At 29.4% G+C, this 22,033-nt stretch overlaps 1 protein-coding gene across 3 annotated transcripts in view; it reads left to right on the forward strand.

Moving 5' to 3' along the window:
- The window catches only part of LOC126904264 (uncharacterized), a 77,127-nt gene that overhangs the window by 42,645 nt on the left and 12,449 nt on the right, over window positions 1–22,033 (forward strand). The window contains exons 1-4 of one of the 3 annotated variants that reach the window (XM_050683152.1): window positions 466–689; window positions 3,003–3,086; window positions 6,572–6,610; window positions 7,661–7,969. In XM_050683152.1, coding sequence (XP_050539109.1) covers window positions 600–689; window positions 3,003–3,086; window positions 6,572–6,610; window positions 7,661–7,969 — 522 coding nt within the window. In that variant the 5' untranslated portion in view covers window positions 466–599. The other 2 variants (XM_050683150.1, XM_050683151.1) reach the window with 2 other exon arrangements.

Here is a 22,033-nt window from a genome sequence, read left to right on the forward strand (position 1 = left end):
TAAATTTTATTTTTTACATTTTTAACTTTATAATGATATAACTTATTGAAAAGTGTGTGGATCAACACAATTTTTTTATGAGAAAAAATATTTTTTAATAATCCATTTTTCATATACTTTATCTTAATCAGGATATTAATAAGGAAGAATCAGATCATGTAGCTTTTGGAATAATTCAACAAATTTTGAAAATTAAACACTATCTAAAGATTTGCATGGAAGCGTTTTTTTTTTTATCGTGATTTTAATCACTGTCTGATATCATTACACTTGATCCAACTATGCCACGTCACCACTGTGCCGCGACACACTGTGCAGGGTTATTTTAGTATAGTTTCAAAGAATAATATAGACAACATATACTTTTAACTATATGCTGTCTAATATTTAAAAAATCATAAATTGAATATATACGTGTATATTTTTTTTTGTAGAAGTGAATGTTTGCATTTTATTTTTGTACATTTTGTTAAATGTTTGTTTTACAAAATAATGGAACGAAATTTTAATAAGTTCTTTTCTTATAAATATATTTAAATGAAATTTTCAGTCATTAACTATATTTTAAAACTTAACGTGGTTTTAGTCAATTTAATAAGATGTTTTTATTAAATATATTTGGAATTTTATGGTTATCCTATAATTTTATTCTTATTACAGCAAGAGACGGAAATAATTGGTTCTCGAAGGTAAATAAATTTTAATTTAATTATAACAACAGGATAATATCACCTAAGACTTTTTTTTTTATTTAATATTTTATTATCTTCTAAACTTTTTATGTAAGTATTTTCCATACATTCTAAGGAACAAAAATGATAATATCTTAAATATAAACTGTAGTGTTGTATCTTGGATATTTATAAATAAAAATTTCTAATTAAAACATTCACTTTAAAGCTTTGAAAAAAATGTATGAATTAAATTTTAATTAAGAAAACTTCAGTAAATATATCGGTTTTAATCATAATTATTTTTAATTAATTATATTGTTTGAATTTTAATTATGTTTGAATATCATTTAAACGTAGAACATTGTATTATAAAACAAAAACCTAATCAGTTTAAAAATAATTTTGCCACCTCAAAATTCAATTTCGCTTATTGATATTTTTTTAAATATATATTCCATTTTACTGAAATATATTTTTAGTAGCTTAACAAAATTTGATTTTAGATATTCCAATTTCGATACCGTTGACGGCATCGGTTTTCATACTTTATTTTATCTTAGCCAACATAATGTACTCTCATAACTGTAATATTATAAATTACTTAAAAATATATTTATGTATTTATTCATGTATTACACTTATAAATCATAAAACTTGTAATCAGAATATAAATAAGGAAATAAGAAATCATATAGCTTTTGGAATAATCCACCAATTCTTTAAATCAAACACTATTTACAGATTTGCATTGAAGCGATTTTTATGATAGTGATTTTAATCACTGTCAAATATCGTTTATACTGACCCACCCAACTGTGCCATGTTGCCACTATTTTGTGACCCCACTAGACTGGGTTTTTTTTTGTTATAATATTCCTTAACTATAGAAGAGTAAAATAATTATAAAGAAATTTTTGTTAAATTGATGTTTTTCGTCCTTTTGTGCCCCACTTATCCAGTGATTTCTCTATTATTTTAAAGAAGAATTGCGTTTCATTGTCTGAGAGAAGTACTCTAGCATAGTCAAAACGAGAGAAGAATTTTCTTTCTAGATTATGGATGAGCGTCTTAGCTGTAACTTGCCCGATGGGTATGCTTCAACTCATCTACTGTAGTAGTCTGTCCCTACAAGTAGGTAAGTCTTCCACGTTGAAATCTTGGGCACGATCCTATTATATCAATACTAACAATCTCCCATGGCTAATGAACTGTCTTGGTCGCATTAGGTCATCTTGCTTCTTCGGCTTGCCAGTTTCTAATGTCGGAAATAGCTATATTCTCCGGATAAGCATCCTTTTTTATCACGCTTATATTAGTTTCACGTGTATGTTGTTGGTTGTGTGTTTGTAACTTTCCACGCGGGACGTGTTATTTTATTGACTCTAATTGATTTCGTTCGGATAAATCTCCGGTCAATGGTGCATCAAGGAAGTTTTCTTCTAACTAATCTTTATCTATCGACGTTTATCCATAAAGCTTCTTGATAGAGCGTCCGCTGCTTGATTTTCAACTCCAGACACGTGCTGAATATCAAAGTCAAACGCTTCCAGTTGTAATGTCAAACGGTGTAAAATTAATGAAATCAACGACTTGTTTGATTAATCAATGTATGGTATGACACAGTATAAAGGTGTTTAATGATAAATTTTGATGTAAAAACGCAACACCGTTATGTTCTGACTGTGGAGTCAATTTATTTCGTTTTAAAGTTATAATAATATTATAATTTATAATATACAAATGAGACGGGTAAACCGTAAGATGCGGATATAACTCGACGACAAGTACGGCGGATGTAAGTCACTGATGAACTAGTTTTCATAGTCGCCGACGTGTCTCGCGATGCTGCACCCCCTGACCTGTCCTATCTACCGACCGCCGGATAAGACAAACTTGTGTTATCGTCAACACTCATGAGTGCGACGGTGGACAGCTGATAATCACGACCGGATAACGTGCTAGTTCACTGTAAATGGATAGTGCGCTATTACGGGCCGTGTCAAGTGTTTTACAAATGTCTTGTGTATACATTAGTCTGGATCCGGACGATTAATTTTGGCCAAAATTCAAATTGGTAAACAATCATCAAGAAATTATTCTCACTGTCGATTTACTACATAGAGTTTATTCAATTTACGTATATATTTCATTGATAACGGAACATGTTATATTCAAATATTTCATATTTGAATTTATCTATATTTCAATAACCACGATTTACTAAAAAAATATATAAATGTTTTACTATAAAAATAAAGTTATAATAATTAATATTGCTATGTAACTAATAAAATAATAATAATACAGTCTACATTTGGTATGTTACAGCTATATTCATCTAGCTCGTCTTCACGGTTTCCATCCGAATTATCAATACCATTAAACAATAGAGATTCAACATTTATACACCATGTAAGATATATTATTCTATTAGACTATTTGTAGACTAAGTTGTATAAGCGACACTCATGTTAATTTATTTTTAACCTAATAACATGGAAGTGAACTACGGATATCTTATATGAACCAAATTTGAATATTTTCGGATAAGTATATTTTATATTTTAATTTAAAAAATAATGATTACTAAAAATATATAGTATAATTTATTAAAAATATTGCCATATTTTTTTGAAAGATGGTAATTTTTCTATATAGATATATGTTTAGAAAATAAAATTTTTTTAATTTTTAATGAAGTTTAAAGTTTCTTACCTTTAAAACATTACTTTTTGAGGAATAAATAGTTTAAGATATGGTAAGGACAGTTGTAGTGGTTAGTAAACATTAATGTTTTATCAAATTATGCAGATAAGACTACTACTAAAATAAGTATTAACCTTGTCTATACTTAAAAATTATAAAATCTCAAACAGAAATATTTTAAAACTGGTTACAAACCAATCAACATTTTATTTATTATATTATATTTGTAATACTATAAAAATAATTATAGTTTCCTCTTTAACTTCAAAATCATCCCTAAATTTATTTTAGAAATAATTTAGTTTACTATAAATATGTATATTACATACAATGTAATATTTATTTGTTATGAGTGTAACAAAAAATAATAATATATAACGAGCACTTTATGTAATATTAATCTAGTTTCATTAAATAAAGTACGTCCTCATAAAATTTATAGATGGAGATAGTCAAAAGATTGACGACGCTCTATTATACAATAGTCGCAGAATTTTTTGAATTTTTGAGGGTAATATTTTTAACTAGTTAATCATGTGACGTATGATTGAACAAAATTGGTCAAGTAAGAGCTGGGATAAACGAATGATAGGCACAAAGAAAACCACATAATAAAATAATTTTAATATGAATTAGAAATTCCATCTCACAGGGTAGACTACAGTAATGAGGTCGTTGTTATTTATTCAATATAAATAAAATAAAAACCAAAAAAATTTTGAATATTTTCCAACTCAAAAAGAATTTAAAAAAAATGTCAGTTTAACAAACATGGTTTGATCATCGTACCCGGGTGTGAAAAACTTTAGTGTTACTGTAGTGGCAAACGTACATGTCATTTGACGGTAGTTAATGAATATTTCGTCGACTACGAAATTTTCAGTATCAAAAGTGACGCAAATAGATTTAAACTTTAAAGATTTTCGAAAATTTTACAACGTTGCTGAAAAAACTTCATCATGTCATCCATAGTATATCATAATCGATTATTGTGATATACTATTTTCAGTAGGTGTCTCGTCATCTTATCGAGTACACGAGAAGTAATATAATAAATATAGTTTAAAAAAACTAAAAAAACACGCTTTTAAAGCACATTGAACTAAAAAGTTAATAATAATTTTTAAAATAAGTTTAAAATAATTATTAACAAAAAATAATAGTATTATTTAAGCTTTTAAAAATTATTTTTAATTTTTTAGTTCGATGTGCTTTAAAAGCGTGCATTTTTAGTTTTTTTAAACTATATTTATTTTTTTCTTTTTAGTTTCATGTTATGATAGTAGTTACCATCATTTAAATCGGGGTTCGATTCCGGGGAGGGAGTCTTAGAAACGGCTACCACATCCAAGGAAAGCAGCAGGCGCGTAACGTGGAGGTAGTGACAAAAAATGACGATACCAGAATCATCCTTAGTAATCGGAATGAATACACTCTATATCTCTTAATGAGAATAAAGGGTGTTAATATATATTTTTAATAGTAATTAAAATATATATATACATGTAAAGCGACTGAAGTACGTAAACGTATCATGCACGAGGTATAGATGTGTTTTGTAAACGGGCGGTGTGCAGGGGAACGTTGTAAGCGAGTGTGGATGGGATAAATGCGTTACGACTGTCTAGTCTCAAGGCCGTAGACACGTGTGCGTGGAAAGTTACAAATAACTCACACTCACAAACATCCCAAAATACACAACATACATGTGAAACTAATTTATAAGCGTGTTAAAAAAAGCAATAAACTAGACGGTCGTCTACGCTTAATATTTTGATTGCCTGAATATTTTCTTTAAACATATTTTAAAAAAAAGTTGCAAAGATAATATTGATTCATTATTCATAGGTCGAAATGTGAAGTAGCTTTAATTATGTTTAAAGATGTTATATATATTAATGTAAATGACCAATAAATTCTGTTTTTGTTAGTTTGACTGATTAATAATCGAAGTTACCAAAAATATACAAAGACCTTTTTTCTTTACATTATTTACTGCATTATTAATTCTATGAAATAATTTCTATTTATAATAATTAAAATAATATATAAAAAAAAACTAAATTTCTACCCCTTTGAGGCACATGAAGGGGTTGATTAAAGGTGCTCAAAATTGATCAAAAATTTTTGTGTGCTGTATATTTCTTGTATACTAATAGACGCAAACGCTTATAATTTGATTTATATTTACTGTCGGATTTTATCGGTCAACCATTATTAACAATCTTACTAGATCTTAACCCTTAAACAGTCGCGTGGGAGTCTAGTATACCCCCACATAAATTAAAATGGATGTATTATATTGCATAAAAGATGAACATAAANCGGATGTATTATTTTGCATAAAAGGTGTACATAGATATAAATTTAGAAGATGGTTTTTATAGTAATATTGAATAGATTTTCATAAATAAATACCTTCGAAAAAAAATTGTATGACTTAAAATATCCATCAAAGTTGAAATGGGTCATATCGACCCCCACGATTATACATATTATTTTTATACATATTTAATACTTTTTAGAAATGGGGTCTAATGGACCCCCACGTTACTATGAACGTTAAAAATAGGTACGCGCCTGCTTAAGGGCTAACAACAACTCATAGGTTACCATTAAAAAGATTATTAATGTATTCTTGTAAAAACTAAACTATCGATGAAGTTGTTTCAAAATCAAAAATGGGGGTTCATATTTATAAAAATAAAAGTTAAGATTTATTATCCNGACCCCCACGTTACTATGAACGTTAAAAATAGGTACGCGCCTGCTTAAGGGCTAACAACAACTCATAGGTTACCATTAAAAAGATTATTAATGTATTCTTGTAAAAACTAAACTATCGATGAAGTTGTTTCAAAATCAAAAATGGGGGTTCATATTTATAAAAATAAAAGTTAAGATTTATTATCCTCGAAGAATTGAAAAAAAAATGATTTTACTTGAATATATTCAATAGTTTCTGAAAGTATGAATATCTTATTCTTTATTAATTATTTTTTGTTAAATATTTTTATAATTTAATTTATTTATATAAGATAAATAATGATTGAATGAAATAATTTTAGTTATTATAATTTTGTTAAATTTTTCCTTTTATTTATTAATAATTTTTGAATAAAATGCAGTTATAGGATAGACTTAAATAATTAAAGCCTCCAATAAATTATTGATTGCATAATTATTTTTAGGATCAAAATGCTCTAAACAGCACAAATTCACCATCGAATGTAAGTGTAAAAATTAATTATAATTAATTATAATGAAATAGGATTTATCTTTAAGAAATATAAACATTTAAAATTTATTTTGTTATATATTCTTAAATAAACCATATTAAAAATAAAACTATTATTAAATTACCTAGCAAGGATTTTGAAACGTTTCATTAATAAAAATAAGTAAAAATACATATCTTCTTTATTATAATTTTTTTAAATAGATATATGAAAAAAAAATAGTTTACATTTTATACAAACAATTTTAGTAATGCAGTATTAATAAGAATACTCTCCAAATATAAATAATTTAAAAAAATCATTATTTTTGTCTATATTATTAAGCTTCTAATTTTTCTAACCAAATAAGTTTAACTTATCAAGAAACTTTTTTTATTTTACATTTTGATACTGTTATGGATAAAATTGAGTTATTTGGGTCTTTGATTATTACTACGTAACTAATCGCTGTAAAATTAATACAAAATAATAAATAAACAATGATTAAGTTGTTTAGTTTATCACAAAAACAAAACGTTTCCAATTGTAATGGATATTATATAAAAATTATATTATTTTTAATTTTAATAAGAAAGGATCTAAACTTTAAAAACTCTGATTCAAAAAAACATTTAAATGTAAACCATATAAACTTAAAGTTTATTATTATATCCATTGCTAATACTTTTTTATTAAGAGTTATTTATTTTGTTAAAAGATCTTTATATGTCTTTTGAATATATTTTAATATAAATTCATAACATTTGTGCTTTAGTTCTTCCTTTAAATACTAAAATAAATATACAGAATCTCGTACGAGATCCTCAAAAACCTCGTAGGACATCTTATATATTTTAAAATGATTTTAAGGTTTTATTTAAGTATAGTTTTATAAAACACGCTTAAAATAAATTCCATATCATACTTTTTATTAATACTAAAATATAATATATTGAACTAGAAAAAAATTATTAATAAGAACATATATATGATTCTAAAGAAGTCTCTTTTTATATTTATGTTTAAATTAAATCTGTAATTCACTTATATTTGATATTATAGAATTTGGTGGTATATGTAACACGTTTGTATATAGAAAATGATACATGGCTTTCGTCTATTAAATATATTATTGCTGATCATCGTTTTCAACCAGTTGATTCAGAATGGAGAGAACATATAAGTAAGAAATTAGGATTTCAAACAGGACAACCATACGATGTCCAACAATCAAATAAAATATTAAAATCTCCGAAATACAATGAAGATGTAAAAGTTACTAAGGACAAAAACGAATTTTTTAGAATTATATCTCTTTTATTTAGTGGGATAGAAGAAAATTACGAAATTTTACGTAATAAAGTTTTTGAAGTAATTATATAAGATAAATATATGCCATAGTNAAGTAATTATATAAGATAAATATATGCCATAGTCATAATTAAGCCATATTAATCATTAATATAAATTAGATATTATCTCTTTAATTTAACACCAATTACTTTAGCCGCAGATCCGGCACCTAATCGCAGTCTAACTTACATCGTTGGACTGCACTCTTCATCCCTTTTGTTCACTCCCAATTAAGAAATGAGGTTAAGGCAATAAGCTTATACTAAAGTTTCATATGTGATCAGTTTGTATTCGACCCGTGTGATAATTTTTGTTAAGTTTTTTTTTTTTAAGTTCAAATACGTTTATAATTATAATTATAATTATTGAGAAGCCCTGTAATTGTGATTTATTATGTATTATTTATTATTTGTTATGAACTAAGTTNATTTATTATTTGTTATGAGTTAAGTTGGCACATAAAATTCACTATGAAGTGTTCACCAAGTCGGCACTTAATTATTTATCTTGTGCACTAAGTTGATACTTTAACTTTTATGTTTTGTTTTGTTTACTGTTGGCTATAAATAGGCAACATCCCCTTNTATTTATCTTGTGCACTAAGTTGATACTTTAACTATTATGTTTTGTTTTGTTTACTGTTGGCTATAAATAGGCAACATCCCCTTTATATTGCTAATTATTGTGACTCACAGTTACTATTTCACCAAATTTCCTATTTACACATAAATATTTGAATGATTTAGTCATTGCTTTCTTCTCTAGTACAATTTATTATTAGTGCCTAGTTGTCCATTGTTGTTCCTGTAATTTAATCTTTATTGTTATGTCTTAAAAGAATATTTATTAGTGCTGAACCTTTGTAGTTTATTTTTATACAGTTATAGTTTTTTAATCATATTTTGTGTTATTTGTTATTATTGTTCCAAACAGGAAAAGTTGATTATTTATTAAAACATATATTTTTATACATATTTATTTATTAGCATAAAAGATAGGTCGTCGGGACAAATTTTTTTTTTTTATTTTATAGTACATAAAATAAGCATTAATTTGATATATGTTTAAAGGACGCATTATTTCCGGAACATTTTCAAAAATTAAGTTGAAAAAGTTATTTTTTGTAAAAAAGTTACTATTATTTATTAAAACATATATTTTTATACATATTTATTTATTAGCATAAAAGATAGGTCGTCGGGACAAATTTTTTTTTTTTTATTTTAAAAATAAGCTTTAATTTGATATATGTTTAAAGGACGCAGTATTTCCGGAACATTTTCAAAAATTAAGTTGAAAAAGTTATTTTTTGTAAAAAAGTTACTATTTTAAATCCCCCCAGTGAGCAGAATAAGTGATAGATTTTCAAAAAAAATTATATCAAATGAAAGGGAAATATCTAAGGTTTCAATACAAAAAAATATTATTTTTATTTGTTCATTTTTGAAAAAGTTATGGCAGTTTTAAGTACAAAAAACATCCCGATAAAATGTAATTTTTATCGCAAACATTACATTTTTTTTTTAATTTTCGACAGCCATTTGCACATAGAAGATAAGATGTCGGGACAAATTTTTTTTTTTCATTTGATAGTATATAACATAACCTTTGATTTGATATATGTTTAAAGGACGCAGTATTTCCGGAACATTTTCAAAAGTTCAGTTGAAAAAGATCTATGTTTTTTACAATATTTCAAGTTTTGAACGCCCTCTTTATAAGGGGAAACTGTCCAATTTTAATAAAAAGTATGTCAAATGAAAAAAAAAGTGAAAACATTTCGAAAATTAGCGATTTTTAAATTTGTAATTTTTTTGGATATTTCCCCCATTTTCGGAGAACGAGGGAAAATTTTTTAATTTTTAAGGGTAATGTCTTCAACTAGATACGATTTGTGTAAGGGTAATGGTCCGATTTAAAGAAAATATATCGCATAAAAAAAGAATATAAATATTATTTCTCATAAAAAAGAATGTTATGATACATAAATTTTTCAAAAAGTATTATAAAGTTAACAATGAAAATATAAAATCGAGAATTTTAACACAAAATAGCAAACGGTATGGTGAAGACAAAATAAAGTCTTTTGNTAATGAATGAGGTATATAAATAGTATTTATCATAAAAATATTGTATTGATCCATATATTTTCAAAAAGTTATAGCATTATAAAATTAAAAATATAAAACAGAATTTTTTTACAAAATTTTTTTTTTTATTAACTTTGATATTTATTTTCACCATAAATCAAAATAAAGTCTGAATTTTTTTTTCCATGATAAATTATAATTACATAAGCTTCAATTTAAAATATATATAAAAGTGTTAGTATTCCTGGAACTTTTTAAAAATTAAGTTGAAAAAGTTTTACTTTTTATATGCATTTTTAAGTTTTGAACCCCTTCTGTAAAAAAGGTAATGGTCCGATTTAAAAAAAATATATCGCATAAAAGAAGAATATAAATATTATTTCTCATAAAAAAGAATGTTACGATACATAATTTTTTCAAAAAGTATTATAAAGTTAACAATGAAAATATAAAATCGAGAATTTTAACATANAAAAAAAAAGTGAAAACATTTCGAAAATTAGCGATTTTTAAATTTGTAATTTTTTTGGATATTTCCCCCATTTTCGGAGAACAATTTTGTTTTTCATAATAGAGTATATGGCCATCTCTCTACTAAATGGAAAATCTATGTTCGTGGGCAATTTTTATAGAAGCACCTACTATTTTAAACCAAGACCGAATTGGTCTTGTTCACGGGCAGGTACAAGTTCACTCTTTCACGGCTTTTAGTCAACNGTACAAGTTCACTCCTCCACGGCTTTTAGTCAGCGTCGTACACTCGGTCCTCCTGTACGGGTTCCCAGTTTTATCATTGAAAGAAATCGATTCGGTGAGAGCTGAGAAAAAGTGGTAACAGACACAAAAAAAAAAATAAAAAAACACATAGTAAAATTAATAACTTCTCATCTTCGCATCGAAGCTAAAAAAAAAAAACGACCTATTTTCTACGTACAAAATTTCCCTCGTTTTCCGTAAATGGGGGAAATCTCCAAAAAAATTACTAATTTAAAAATCGCTAATTTCCGAAATTTTAGCTTTGATGCGAAGCTGAAAAGGTATTGGTTTTACTAAGATGTGTTTTTGTTTTTTTTTTTTTTGTGTCAGTTACCACTTTATCTCAGCTCTCACCGAACCGATTTCTTTCAATGATACGTCAAAAGATCACAAATCGTATCTAGTCGAAGACATTACCCTTAAAAATTGAAAAAAATTCCCTCGTTCCCCGTAAATGGGGGAATCCTCCAAAAAAATTACAAATAAAAAATCCCTAATTTTCGAAATAGTTTCAATTTTTTTTACTTAAAAGTGCCGTAACTTTTTCAAAAATAAACATATGAATATAATTTTTAAAATTAAACACTATCTAAAGATTTGCGCCGAAGTGTTTTTTATGATAGTGATTTTAATCACTGTCAGATATCATAATACTTGATCCATCTATGCCACTGTGTCGCGAACCCCCTGTGCTGGGTTGGGTTTTTTCAATTTTTTTTACTTAAAATTGCTATAACTTTTTTAAAAATAACCAAATCAATATAATTCTTTTTTATATTTTTAACTTTATAATGCTATAACTTTTTGAAAAATGTATGGATCAATATAATTTATTTTTTTATAGATGCATAATATTATTACCTTTCATTTTTTTTTGTATATGTGACCCTTTACTTGCCCACAGGGGGGGATTTAAAATTACAACTTTTCCACAAAAAATTATTTTTTTCAACTTGATTTTTGAAAATGTTCCGGAAGGTGTAACACTTTTATATATATCTTAAATTAAAGCTAATGTTATATACTTTATCATGCAAAAAAAAATTTCAGACTTTATTTTATCTTCAGGGTGAAAATGGCTATCGAATGCTATTTTTGTGTGAAAATTTTCGATTTTGTATTTTACATTTTTAATTTTATTATGCTATAACTGTTTGAAAAATGTATGGATCAATACAATTTTTTCATGAGAAGTAGTATTTATATCTTTCATTCGACATACTGTTTTCTTAAATCGGACCATTTCCCTATATACGAGAGGGGTTTGTGATGGTGTCACGTTTTCATAATCGTGAGAATTATTTTAATAAAATACAGACAGCACATCCGCTGCCTGAGACTGATGAATTAACAAATAATATTTATTGCCAAATCGGCAATAAGTGTAATTATTATAAAAACCCAATAGACCTGACCATCGTCGTCAGTCGACTCCAGTGCCTTGTGTCATTCATCAGTCTCAGTACTCGGTTGTCGCTGTCCGGCTTACTGTTTAAAGTAAAGTCTTTGTTTATTCCTTTTCTAACCTATATACTCTTTTCTTCGACATTTCAGAGTATTTGTGTCTTGCACTTCGTCTGCACCTCATACCTAGGTGTTACTCTTATTCTCCCTTCCTATAACAACAGCCTTTCGACACCCACAGCTAACCCGGAGTGTCAGCCGAGCACGGTGACTGCTGTACGACAACACGCACGTGAATACCTAGACAGCAGGCACCACCTCCTGATATTCATCTTCACTTACACATAGTTACCCATTTTCCCTTTTACTTTTTACTGTACCACGACAGAGTGGCGCCCAACAAAGGTAACGTATATATTACGTTAGGGTTGTTGTTATAGTATAAGAAAAAATTATTATTAAGCCAACTTATCTACACTTGATGGCCAAGGAAGAATACATGGCTAATAATGACATCAAGAACCGTAGAAAGCCATTCTTTAAGCCAGGTCAGTTTAGAGGAGAAGTTCACGAAAGTGTAGACCTGTTTCTTAAGCGATACAAGAGGGCCAGCATCATAAATGAATGGAACGACGAAGAAAAAGTTCAGTTTTTACCAGCTTTCTTGGAAGGTACGGCTTTCTAGAAGAAATCTAGAAGAAAACATCNTTACACTTCTATGAAAATCTAGAAGAAAACACCGTCGGCCAAATCAAGTGGGAAGATCTAGAGTATAAAATAAGGTTAGAATTTGAGCCAACAGCTCAAACAGACATGATAAGAATGATATTACAAAAACGCCATCAACAACCGGACGAATCCGTAAGCTCTTATTTAAATGAAGCTGAAGCTTTATGCTTACGTATAAATAAAGACATGTCACAAAAAGAAAAAGTACATCTTATTATGAAGGGATTACGCCCCGACATTTTAAGAATGGTATCGATGCTGNCCCGACATTTTAAGAATGGTTTCGATGTTGGAAAATGACACCTTGGACAGTCTAAAAAAGAACATAAGAAAATGGGAGACTACAGAATTTCTCATAGAAGGCGATAAAAGAGGTCTAGTTCAGAAATTAGAACAGACATTCTTAAGGAGCAAATCCAACACATGTCAAATAAAAAACAAGAAAATGAGCTAGAGCAATTAAAAAGGCAAGTCAAAGAGCTTTTAGATTTTCAAAAATCACGGACTAATACAGTAAAGAAATTTAATGGTAACACGTCCGGAAAAAACAGAAAATGTGATATTTGCCACAGGACTAACCACATTACTGAGAATTGTTTCTGTAACAAAAAATTAATAGTTCAATGCCAAATTTGTGAAAAATACGGCCACGAAACAAGTGTCTGCAGATCCAGAAAAAAGGAAGCAGATGACACAAAGTGTCAATTATGCCAGAGCCAAAATCACACAGCAAAAAATTGCAACTCAAAAAACTAGCTTTTAGGTTAAACGCTCACGCTAAGGACATACGTTCACCTTTAACCTTAGCAAAATCAAAAATAGAATCTCATCAATCAAAAAATATTATAAATAAAGTTAATAGAAGCAATAAAATTGAGTACGTACAATCGACAAGTCAATATTCTAGCGCAAAAGCATTGTACATCATAGCCACATTAAACCAAGCAGAAATAACAGTCACTATAGATACCGGGGCAAATCTAAATATATTAAACGCGGAATTAGCTAAAGAATACAACATAAAAAAGGTTGAAAATATGCTAATAACCGGAGCAGATAACAAGCCTTTGGATTTAATAGGAAGAACTATTATTCAAATCGTCATTGAGAACGAGCAGTTTGATGTAGACGTCTATGTTGTAAATAACTTAATAAGTTCGCTTATATTGGGTAACAGATTTCTATTCGATAATAATGCTTATATTAACTTTAATTCAAATTTGATGATTATAAAAAATATTATAACTACGAAAATATACAACGCCGACCAAGCAGCAATAAAAAAATACAATATAAATAACGTAAACAGTAAGAACGTTATTTCTACACTCACAACACAAATAGCCGCACAGAATAAATTTGCTGGCAACACACGTTTAGCAAAACTACGGGAGGTCTTCGAAAAATATCAAATGGGCGAAAATGTTGCGGAAGACAACAATTGCGCATTGCATGCAATTTGCAATGCAATTAGCTCATCTAAACAAAAGAAAATCACACTTTGTGATTTATTGGTGTTATTAAAAATAAAAGACGTCCCAGGCTATTGGTTTTCAGATGAAGAAATTGCCAGCATATTAAATCACTATTCAATGGACACGTACATTTATTCTGAAAAACATAAATACGGAGTAATGTACGGAACGGGTGATCGAAATTTTGCGGTACTATATCATGTAAATAATGGTACTCATTGGCGGCCCGGCAAGCCGACTACAAAAACATCAAAGTACATACCGCAGCATATAGTAGAGATAAACGAATTTCTACCATTAAAAAAAATTATTCAGTCAGTACAGCTCCACGTGGAGCATAGTAAACAGTGCATAAAAAACGATAATGCAATTATCAATGAAATCGGAGTAGCTAACGCCACGAGCCACGGCCACCCAAATACAGAAACGATGATACAGGACAAAGCAACATCATTGTCAACTGTTCACACAGCTATGCATAACGAAACAATTAAAGAGCAATTAACCGACAATGACAACACGCCTATTAAGATATCATCACATTTATCCCAAGAACAACACGCTAAAGTAGTTGACCTAGTGAAAAAATACTTACACGTATTTTCTACGGACGCATCTAGATTAGAGCCAGCAAAAGTACTGCCATGTGAAATAAAACTAAAGGAAAACGTAAAAGAACCAAAATTTAATGCTCCACATAGAGTATCCCCTGCTCAAAGAGACATTTTGAAAAAAGAACTAGATAAATTACTTGACGTAGGAATAATTAAACACGCCATGTCAAAATATGCAGCAAACGCTTTTCTCGTCAAAAAGAAAGAAAAAGATCAACATCGTCTAGTAATAGACTACAAGGACTTAAACGAAAGAGTTGAACCTGACAACTATCCACTTCCACGATCTCAAGATTTGTTCAGAGCACTAGAAAACTCACAATTCTTCTCAAGTCTAGATCTTAATAATAGTTTTTTTCAAATTCCCATTAAAGAAGAATGTCAACATTTACTTTCATTCACCAGTGCGTGTGGCTTAATGACGTTTTGCCGATTACCAATGGGTTTTCGAAACTCATCAGCAATATTTANACCAATGGGTTTTCGCAACTCATCAGCAATATTCAGCAGAATAGTCAACAATGCTTTCTCAGAACTGTTATATAAATCACTTGTGATCTATATAGATGACCTAGCATGCTTCGGAAAGAGTTTTCCAGAAGCCTTGGAAAATCTCGAAAAAGTATTTAAAATTCTTGACAAAATTGGACTCAAAATAAAAACAAGTNAAAATTCTTGACAAAATCGGACTCAAAATAAAAACAAATAAATGTATTTTATTCTCTGATAAAATAGACCTATTAGGCTTTCGGATAACACGCGACGGCATAACACCGTTGGACCGCAACATAAGAGCCATAACGGACTTTCCCCGCCCCAAAACGGTTAAAGATGATNAGCCATAACGGACTTTCCCCGCCCCAAAACGGTTAAAGACGTTAGAAGCTTTTTAGGACTTTGTTCATTTTACCGTAGACATATAAAATCGTTCGCACAGATCGCTAATTGCCTTACAGAGTTAACAAAAACAAAAAAATACGAGAAAATTAACTGGCAACAAGAACATACTGAAGCGTTTGGACAACTGAAAACCTTATTAACATCAAAACCTATTCTAGCACACTTTAACGATGATAGACCAACGAGCTTGACCGTTGACGCAAGTATTCGAGGGCTAGGTGGAGTGCTAGAACAGACAGACGAAAACAACATTTCAAGAATCATAGGTTATGCCTCTCGGAAGCTGTTAGAATCAGAAAAAACCTACAGCTCTACTACGTTAGAACTTCAAGGTCTGACCTTTGCTATCGAATTCTTCAGAGAGTACCTTTACGCCAGACATTTTACGGTATATAGTGATAACATTAGCTTAAAATATTACCGCAGCTTAAAAAATCCGTCAGCCCGCATATCTCGCTTAATTATCAAACTTTGGGATTACGACTTCAAAATAGTATTTACTAGAGGGCGAGATAATGTAGTGGCGGATGCACTATCCAGATACTCTTTAGAACACATAATAGACTCAGCAATATTCGGATATGAGAGTGGTCACGAACCGAATGTTCAAGTTCAATGTATTGGCAACATTCAAGAGTTATCAGCCACAGAAGAGAAAGAATTTTCTATTGCAGAAAAGCAACAAAAAGACCCTTTTTGCTTATCAATTCGAAACGCTTTAGAAGGCAAAGAATCAGATAAGAAAACAAATAGACTATCACGGAAATTCACCATAATATGTAACGTATTATACTTTAAATCATATAATCAAAATATAGGCAACTATAACTTACTGGTAGTACCCAAAGAAGTTACTACTAGAATATTAAAAGCATACCACGAAAGTCCAACGTCAGGACACGCAGGTATATCACGGACTATACATAAGCTACAGCAAAAATATTATTGGCCTTCTCTTTCGAAAGACACGGCAGCCTATATCAAATCATGCCATTCATGTCAAATCAACAAGAGAGCCACAGGGAAACCTACAGGATTATTACAGCCTATCCCAGTCATAGATGGAACTCCGTTATCTAGAGTAACTATTGACTTTCTCGGGCCACTATGCAATAGTAATGGAAAGAAACACGTAATAGTAGCAGCTTGCAACACGACCAAGTATATTTTCACCAAAGCAGTTCGCTCTGCAGACGGCGAGTCTGTCATAAAATTCCTTTTCGAATTAATTTTCAAATGGGGCTGCCCTCGATCTATAACAAGTGACCGGGGAACTCACTTTAAAAATAAGGAACTGGCACAAGTTTGTGACAACTTAGGCATCAAACAGAAGTTCAGCTCAGCCTACTCGCCTCAATCTCAAGGATTTGTAGAACGAACAAATGAGACGCTATGTACAGCTTTACGACATTATATGCAAGACAACAATCAGAATAGATGGTCACACTATTTACCAGCTGTCACTTTTAGCTACAACACTACACCGCAGTCTACAACTGGATTTTCGCCATTCTATCTAATGCATGGATTTCATGCTGCACAGCCTATAGACAACAAAATAATCCCTCAGCCTCTATCACATGACCTAAAGAAAGCGCTGGAAGACTTACATAATGTTAGAATGAAACTACCAGACATAATAGCAAAAGCTCAAAAAACGCAGAAAATCAACTATGATTTATCACACAAACACTTAGAATACAAACCAGGTCAATTAGTCTTAGTCAAATTTCCTTTTATAATAAAAAACCAATGTGCAAAATTAGGCCACCAATATCGTGGTCCATTTAAAATAATTAATAAAATAAATGACGTAAATTATGAAGTAGAACTAATCCTAAATAAAAATGTCGTGAAGGATACCATACACATTAGACGACTAAAACCGTACTACAATAGAGACAATGATGATAAAAACCACAGCGTTGAGACTATTGTGCATGGGCATAACAGCGATAGCATTCACACAACTGATTCAAGCGGAAGAAATAAAAAGCCCGACGATTATATTTACAAAGTTACGTCAAATATGATTGGTCAGAAGTCATTAAACAATATTATTGAACCGAAATCAGAAGTAACATAATAAAACTTCAAGCCCTGCAAAAACTTCCTACTACCCAACAAGCTTTATTCCAAGCAAATCCCCCCTGAAAACAAAGCAAGATTAAAAACAATCTATACAGCCTGATCATTAATCAAAACATCAAGGACTACAAAAGAAAAGCAAAAAGAACAATATCGTTCCACAACCAAATCATACACCAAATGTAGGAAAGTAGGCGGATCAAAAAATATATATAAAAAAAAAAAAAAAATGTAAACTAAATTAGTTAAGTTAAATTATTTTGTTCTCATAAAATATTCATTTATTTGTACGACAACACGCACTTGAATACCTAGACAGCAGGCACCACCTCCTGATATTCATCTTCACTTACACATAGTTACCCATTTTCCCTTTTACTTTTTACTGTGTTACGACAGGTTTAAATCTAAAAAATACATATAGAAAGTAGNCCCTAAATACAGGGGGGATTCAAAACATAAAAATGCATATAGAAAGTAGAACTTTTTTAACTAAACTTTTGAAAGTGTTCCGGAATGTCTGACACTTTTATATATATCTTAAATTAAAGCTTATGTAATGTATTTTATTATGGTAAAAAAAAATTTCGGACTTTATTTTATCTTCATGGTGAAAACAGAAATCAAACTTAATAAAAAAAACCCAGCACAGGGCGGTCGCGGCACAGTGGTGACGTGGCATAGATGGATCAAGTATAATGATATCTGACAGTGATTAAAATCACTATAAAAAAAAAACGCTTCGATGCAAATCTTTAGATAGTGTTTAATTTTAAAAAATTGGTGGATTATTCCAAAAGCTTCATAAACTGCTAGTTCCTTATTAATATCCTGATTAAGATAAAGTATGTCGAATGAAAAAGGGATAATTAAAAAATATTATTTCTCATTAAAAAAATAATGTCGAGAATACACTTTTCAATAAGTTATAGCATTATAATGTTAAAAATGTAAAAAATAAAATTGAGAATTTTCACACAATAATAGCATTTGNAAAAATAAAATCGAGAATTTTCACACAATAATAGCATTCGGTAGCCATTTTCACCGTGAAGATAAAATAAAGTCTGAAATTTTTTTTTTTCATAATAAAGTAAATTACATTAGCTTTAATTTAAGATATATATAAAAGTGTCACACCTTCCGGAACATTTTCAAAATTTAAGTTGAAAAAGTAAATTTTATGTGAAAAAGTTGTCATTTTAAATCCCCCCCTGTGTACAGGTAAAGGGTCAGATATGAAAAAAAATATATACCAAATGATAGGTAAAGACATCGAGCATCTTTATAAAAAAAAAGAATTATATTGATCCATACATCTTTCGAGAAGTTATAGCATTATAAAGTTAAAAATATAAAAAAGAATTTTTTTACAAAAATCGTATTTTTTTTATTAAGTTTAATGTCTGTTTTCACTATGAAGATAAAATAAAGTCCAATTTTTTTTTTTTTTTATATTAAAGTATATGACATTAGCTTTAATTTAAGATGAATTTAAAAGTGTCAGACCTTCCGGAACATTTTCAAAAATCAAGTTGAAAAAAATAATTTTTTTTGAAAGAGTTGTCGTTTTAAATCCCCCCCTGTGGGCAGGTAAAAAGTCAGATTTATATAAAAATATACCAAATGATAGGTAATGATATCATGCATCTATAAAAAAAAGAATTATATTGATATGTTTATTTTTAAAAAAGTTACGGCAGTTTTTAGTAAAAAAAATTGAAAAAATTTCGAAAATTAGCGATTTTTAAATTTGTAATTTTTTTGGAGGTTTCCCCCATTTACGGGGNATCCCTTTTTCATTCGACATACTTTATCTTAATCAGGATATTAATAAGGAACTAGCAGTTTATGAAGCTTTTGGAATAATCCACCAATTTTTTAAAATTAAACACTATCTAAAGATTTGCATCGAAGCGTTTTTTTTTTATAGTGATTTTAATCCCTGTCAGATATCATTATACTTGATCCATCTATGCCACGTCACCACTGTACCGCGACCACNTCCATCTATGCCACGTCACCACTGTGCCGCGACCGCCCTGTGCTGGGTTTTTTTTACTTAAAACTGCCATAATTTTTCTTTGAACATGAAGTTTAATGACAATAATATATTGTAAATTGTTTACTGTAAAATATTATTTTTTGTACATTCGTATATTAAATATTTTGTCATGTCGATTGTCAAAAAACCACGCATGTATTGACCAATGTAGATGTGCTTAGCAGCCTCAAAGCTCGGTATAAAAGGCCTACATCTATATTGACCGATGTCAAGTTGCTCTTTTGAGGGTAATTGTAAAGATAACCATTTTATTATAGTAAATACTACTAAATACTCTCCTAACCTTTGATCCAATCATAAATAGCAAATGCGGCAGTGCCAGAAGGTATTTTTTCTTACTCACACCTATTTTTTTCTTATTTTATTTTATTATGTTAATAATTTGTAATAGTTTTGAACATGACTTGAAATATGTTATATAACAAAATCTGTAATCTTTAATTTATTTGAACATTTATAATTTGTAAATGACATTATTTTATTGTACATCGGTTATAATCGGGTATAATCATTTGATTTAAATTTAAATTTGTAATCAGTTAATTTGTATAAAATAGAACATCACCGCCCATAATACTAGTTTACCAGTCTTTTAACTTCTTTTCCTTTAAAGTTAAGGTAAAAACTTAGTAAATTGAACAATAGATGTGTCATTTACATTTGAAATTCCACCATGCTTCGGTTTGGTAGAACCTTGGCTAGTGTAGATCCAACTTTGTTTGGTTTATGTACCTTCATTAGTGAAAGCCTTACGGCCAGAAGCCGGTGAAAATCACAATGTGTACTTATTTTCATTAATTTTTAAATTTATGTTACAGACTATAATTAGCACCAATTATATTGTTAAACTCCTAGGAGATGAATGCTACGTAAATGAATATTTCAGAACGGGTANTTAAACTCCTAGGAGATGAATTCAGCGTACATGAATATTTCAGAACGAATACTAACAATCCTGGTATTCTTTTATTTTCTTTTAATATTGAAAAAGAAAATATTTATTTAATAGAAAATTAAATATTTTTTCTGTCGCTATTTTTTAGATATAATCAAACATACAACGTTTTAACTATGCTTACGTAATATCTTTAATATACTTGGATATTACCGTTTCTCAGTTTTATAAGAGTATATAATAACAAGAATTTCTTAAGTAGCTAACTTCTGTGTTGACTTTTTAGAAAAATATAAATGCTGACAGATTACTTGTAAGTCATTAGTCCATGTAGGTTGTCCTCTAGCGATTGATTCGCACATAGCCTCAAAACTTGTTGCAACATTTCTGTGAACTGATCAATAAAAATACTAACAGTAATTAAAAACAGAAATCAGTGACAATAGGCGAGGACGTGATTGGAGAGTTGGAAAGTTTTAAGTATATAGGATCAGTTGTTCCAAAGAGCGGTGGTATTGACGAGGATGTAAGACACGGGTTTTAATAATGCGATAAAATAATTCCAATGAGACTGAAAGGTAAATTCTACAAGACTGCAGTGAAATCAGCTATGGTGTATGGTTCAAAGAGTTGGGCGGTTGATAAGATAGTAGAGCAGAGAATGAGTGTAACAGAGATGAGAATGCTTAGATGGATGAGTTGAGTGACTAGAGAAGATAGAATAAGGAACGAGCATATAAAAGGAAGTATAGATGTAGCGTCAATCGTGGATAAGATGAGAGAAAATAGACTTCGATGGTTTGGTCATTTTATGAGGAGAAAAGTATCGGAAGCTGTAAGAACAGTTATAGAAAAAATATTGAAAGAAAATAAGGCAGAGGAAGACCAAAAAAAAAAAAAAATGGAGGAATACTATTAAATACGATATGAGGACAGCTGATGTGAGCGTAGATGATGTAGGTGATTGTGTTAAGTGGAAGTTTAGGATAAAGGTGGCCGACCCAAGTAGTTGGGATTAAGGTGGGGAAAAAGAAGGAAATTTTTTTTAAAAAGAGTTCATAGAAAT

The sequence above is a fragment of the Daktulosphaira vitifoliae genome, unplaced genomic scaffold (genome assembly GCF_025091365.1).
Source record: "Daktulosphaira vitifoliae isolate Bord-2020 unplaced genomic scaffold, ASM2509136v1 Scaffold_4, whole genome shotgun sequence".
In the NCBI taxonomy this organism is placed as follows: Eukaryota; Metazoa; Arthropoda; class Insecta; order Hemiptera; family Phylloxeridae; genus Daktulosphaira; species Daktulosphaira vitifoliae.